This window comes from Anneissia japonica, unplaced genomic scaffold (genome assembly GCF_011630105.1).
Source record: "Anneissia japonica isolate Jap-2015-1 unplaced genomic scaffold, ASM1163010v1 scaffold287727_len1644234_cov201, whole genome shotgun sequence".
Classification (NCBI taxonomy): Eukaryota; Metazoa; Echinodermata; class Crinoidea; order Comatulida; family Comatulidae; genus Anneissia; species Anneissia japonica.
Window position 1 is genome coordinate 708,573 of NW_022713615.1, and position 5,441 is coordinate 714,013.

The 5,441-nt window shown below is 29.9% G+C and overlaps 1 protein-coding gene across 1 annotated transcript in view; it reads right to left on the bottom strand.

The window, feature by feature from the left end:
• Positions 1-1,486: 1,486 nt before the first annotated feature.
• Positions 1,487-5,441, bottom strand: part of LOC117108601 — a 10,836-nt gene continuing 6,881 nt past the window's right edge. Inside the window, exons 3-4 of the mRNA XM_033250678.1 lie at positions 5,226-5,353; positions 1,487-4,586 (exon numbers count right to left, since the gene is read on the bottom strand). Coding sequence (XP_033106569.1) covers positions 4,407-4,586; positions 5,226-5,353 — 308 coding nt within the window. The 3' untranslated portion in view covers positions 1,487-4,406. The remainder of the gene's footprint in view (positions 4,587-5,225; positions 5,354-5,441) is intronic.

Sequence of the window (5,441 nt, forward strand, 5' to 3'; positions counted from 1 at the left end):
TCATGTATTATATATATGGACTATACTGTATATCATGTAAGCATTTTTTTAAAGTGAGCCCTCTGTTGAAAGTTATTACATCCTCAAAAGAATGAATGAAGCATGTTCAATTATTAAGCAGAAGTCCCAAGCCACTTCGAGGAGATCTTTGGTAATGTTTTAGGCCTCCCTGATTCGGGGAGACTCATTTGTCTCATGGGAGATGTGTGTGTGTACTTTAAGTATATAGCAAACATACTAATTATTTATACTAAATATTTGGAAAGGTACTTTGTAGACTTTGGTGAGTTGACTAGTCATTTGGTACATTAGGGGCACCACAAACAACAGTCTTGTCATTCTCTGTTAAGTCAGAATGGCCTGTCGGCCATGACTAGTAAAACCAAGAAACTGAAAAACATCTCCCTTTAAAAAATTAAAGGTCATCTAACAAACAGCGTGGATGCCTATTCAATTTATGACATGCACGTATGGTAAATAGGACGCCACCTCTACGATGCTGAGAGAGATTAGCCCTTTGATCTTCAAGGCCTGGGAAGTAAGCCAGGCCTACTTGTTTGGTATCTCTTTTCATTACTTTTTTTTAGGTCTAGTAGAATCTATGTATGAAGTATATAAAACAAATATTGACTGCTCTAGTTTTGGGAAATGCTGAAATCTATAACCCCTCGGTGATGTGGAGACCGTAACCTATCTTCTTCCGAGGACCGGATGTTTGTATACTAAACCATCTGAAAACACTTAAAATGGCCCAAAAGCCTAGATTTTTTTTTTGTTTAGTACCAGGGGCCCTTACTGGGACTTTGCTCCATATTGGTGGTCTGCTGGAAATTGTCAAGCACCCCTATCAAATAGCTTAAGCGCCAATCAGGCAAATAGTGGCTTGCAATGGGATTAAATATTTTTGTTTAGGGACAGATATGATGACTTATTGAATAAACATATTTCATCTTTAACCTCATGAATACAATATATTCTATATAGTCATTAATTCATGCAAGATTCGCATGGACGTGTACAGACACGTACGGAAATAGACAAAAATACTACGGACATTTATCATAGGCTTAGACCTAAATAAATAGGTGTAAAGTCCAGAAATGACTTTTCCATCAGGATCTTTGGTTTTATTGCCTTAATAGACAACTCATACTTGCCGTATTACTGATGAATTGCTGTGAAATCTAAGTAAAAGTGGGCTAAAAATCTTGTCCTTGTCCCATTTGTTCCATTCCACATCAAATTACAGAAAATCGGGCTCCAAAGACGATCGGGCCCATTTTCAAAATAATTATCTCCATGCTTAAGTGTGCTACGGAAGTTTTTCATGTACTACGGAAATCTCAAGTCATAGTTACGGAAATGCAGTTTACGAACTTGAGAAGTCTGTGTGTATATTTACAGCAGGCATAGCTAGATGAATAGCGACTCCAGCATAGATTTTGATAAATTAATATTATGAATACAAAATTTCAAAACATCAAAATTAAATTTTGTAAGAATCATTTATTAATTCATAAAAACACACAGACACAAAAAATAAATTTGCATTGTTACATATGACTTAGCATGTACCCTGAATTTTTAGAGCTAAAATCCAGTTTTGAATCGTTATGTAGACGCAGACTGTCTAATCGACAGACCACCCAAATGCAGCTATCCTCTTAATAATAAATTTCACCTGTTGCTACAATGTACAAATCATGTCAGTTCAGAAAAAGATAAAAACATAATCAAGTGCACCATACTTGTTACCCTTCTGTCATAATAAATGAAACTTTATGAATTACTTTTATCAAATAGGACAACTATAAACAAAATCACTGATGCTGAACTTATAAAATGCTGCCCTCTATATATTTTCTAAATTAATCTTCTCTCATGTAAATTTTGAATAAAACATCACACTTGGCAGTAGATAGTTCTAAGATGCTGGGACATATTTGACAAGTATACATTCCATGAACCTGGTTCAAGTACTTGATGAACTGCAACATACACATACAGAAGTGTGTTATTCAGAATAACCAGTATTCTTAGAAAATTATTTAAAGTATGTGTTCTTAAAATTGTTTCTTATTTTTCTTCAACCTGATTCATTGCATGCCAAAATAAATGAAGATTCCTAGTGTTCTCCATGTTGTTTCCTCAAATAAAAACTTTAAAACATTATCTTACTTGCACTATTAAATAAACCTTTATCAAAATCTCTTTGCATTTACTTTTTGCAATAATTTTTTTTTTAAGTGGATTAATTATATAAATACACCTAAAAATTAAATATTTTGTAATATGATCATTCACATTAGGTTTTTAACATTTTATTATGTTATTCATAAAAAAATTAGTTATTCATGAATTAAACATGTTTATTCATGATTATTATCAATACATGTGTTACTATGTAACTAACTTTGACATTTTCAAAACATAAAGAGATTATTTTTAAATTTCAGGTTTGTATTATTTAAAAATTAATATACCAGAATCATTTTTATAAATAAAAATAGTTTCTAAAGCAAATAAGATACTGTGGTATACCTAACAAATTGTACAATAATATTTTTTTCCCATTTACTGTAGTAGTGAGTTTTTTTAAGATTAAACTCAATATTTTGACATATAGTTGGAATTACATTCATAAGGTCATATTAAAATATAATAAATCCATTTTAAATAGGTTTATGTTTATTATTGTAAATCAATATTATTAAGTTATATTTACTTAATTACATACTTGCCAACATTAACTGTATACTTCAGAATATTTTATTGATAGTATACCATGTATAGAATAAAATATATATGTCTGGGCTAGATTCAAATAAACAAGAAGAATGAGTATATAGAGAAAGCAGCCAGAACAAGAGGGCAATATTTGGAGCCAAATATATTTATGTTGACAGGTATGAAATTATATCACACACTTTCACTGAAATTAATTTCATTTAATTTCTAATTTTTTTACAAGTTTATATCTTTCTCATCTAAATTTCTACCAAGTAAATAATGAACTTTAAAAGATTGAAACACTTATATTATATATCCATAACAATACTATTCTCAAGGTTTTAGCATAAGCAGTATACAGTTTTTTGTAAGCATACAATTTACATTTGTATATTTGAATATATATATATTATACAGTGTAAATATTGATACAAATAGTAGCAGTAAATGAAATAAGCCTTACATTTTACCACACATGCTACGAGGTATCTATACATGATATTCCGATGTCGATGTAATATACGAATGATGTTTGCCCTGCCTGACATGTTATAGTATTGAATGCTTGGTACGTTCCCAAATGCTTGCAAAAAAAAAAAAGCGATTTGGGTGAGAATCACACCCACGACCTCCAGATAACTAGCCTGGTGTCTTAACCACTCGACCACTGATCTTGCACTTCGTGACTAGTGATGAATCCGATCCTGAAGTAGCAGTCGCAATGCTATTCCAATGTTGGTTGTTTTTTTAGAGACATAGAAGTGATTTTAGTTTTAATAATATGTTAAATAGAAATAATTTTTATAAATAATTGTCCACAAATCTTTAATTCAAAATATCAATTTAAAAAGACTATTTTTTAAGGATTTTGAAGTTTCAATTGTACAAAATTATAGGGAAAATATAATTTTGGGAAATTTTTGCAGGGTTTTTACTGGACGCAAATCATAATTAAAAAGATTTAAATTACCGTAAACATGTTTCCATAATTTTTAAACAATCAGTTTGATTTTATGGTATCTTGAACTTAAATTAAAAATTTGTCGAAGTTGATGTGATAGGGCTTATATGTCATTTAAAAAGAACTAGGGTATGTGTTTCTTTGGTTTAATTGTTTTTTTTTAATGTAGGGAATACAGTAGAATGCTTATTTGCTACTTTGTATAAAAAGCCCTTAGAATTTACATATGCTGAAGATTTTGGTAAAGCTGTTTGTATCCTTATATATTGTATTATTGTCTCCAAATACAGCCTTAAGGATTAGTACACACTTAATATAAGTGTCTGTTTATTTATAATCTATAGATAAAAATGAAACATTTAACTTTGTGTGTAAATCAAATATGAAGGCAGACTAATTAATCTTTTACTTATAGTATAAATAAGCAGTACCTATTTACCCTTTGACCTCTCTTATATTGTATAGAGGTGAACCTCTCATGTTAACATGTTGGGTTCATACCTCACCGATTCTTACTTTTTTTTGAATATTGAGAAGCTTGTGTTAAATTATGATACAGAATTTCAAAAACATTCACTTGTGTTTTTTAATGTAAATAGGCCTTTTCAATACTGTTGCAGGAACACTGAAATAAAATTGAAATTTTAATTATCTCGTATTTACCAAAAATGCTATAGCATATACAGTTTATAATTATGTTAAAAATACTCCACAATTAGCCGTAAAATGCTGTTCCTTGATGCAATGCCTGTTGCTCTTCACGACAGCTCCTGTGTTTAGCTGATTCTGCCCACGTGCATCCAAATTTTCCTCGGTTGGTGTCGTGTTGGAAACAACTAGAGTATTTGTAATCGCATTCACTATACCATGGATGATTCGAACAAGACTCTGCATTCTAGAAATAAAAAAGGGTTAACCATATAATTATATATTTATAAAAAAAACAATTAGTAAATGTAGTATTATGATATACTAGCTTATTAGTATTTATCTCTGTAATTTCATTTTTTTAATTAAAAAATTCAATTAAAAAATGCAAGAACTTTTATTATCCAATTTACACAATGTATACATTTGGAAAACTAACTTGAAACACTACAAAAATAGAAAAAAGATCAAGATGCTAATCTGATCTATAAAACTTATTGTATTAACTTGTTATGTATTAGGTTTATACTCAATATCATTTTGTCAATCAGGCTCAGTAGATAGTATTTGAAACAAAATTTGTGGTTGTTCATACATTTGACAAACAAATCAGGCATATTAGTCAGACAGACAGTCTGATTAGATATTCTTTAGTCTGTTGGAACTTTGGAGATTATAATCTACATTATCAAACATTCTGAAATAAATTCATCTGTTTTCGTAACAATATTGTAGTAATTTTCTTTTATGTTAATTTGGTTTAACATAAAAGAAAATTTAACTACAACTACATTATCAAAGTCTGATAAGACATTTTATATTGAGTATTGCAGACAGAAATACAATAGAGTAAGTTTATTTTCCATAATAAACAAATCTGACATACATTACAAGCTTTGCAGAATTTTCCATAAGACTTAAAAAGGCCGGCCACCTGTTCGTCTGTCAGTTCTTTGTATTCTGGCACCCAGTCACAATCAGTAGCGTGTATTCTTTTGTCATCTCCTTCTGATACTATAATCAAAAGTAAAACAAATTATAAATGGATTAATACCTTTGTAAATTTTCTCCAAAAGTATATATGTATGCAAAAGATTAAGGT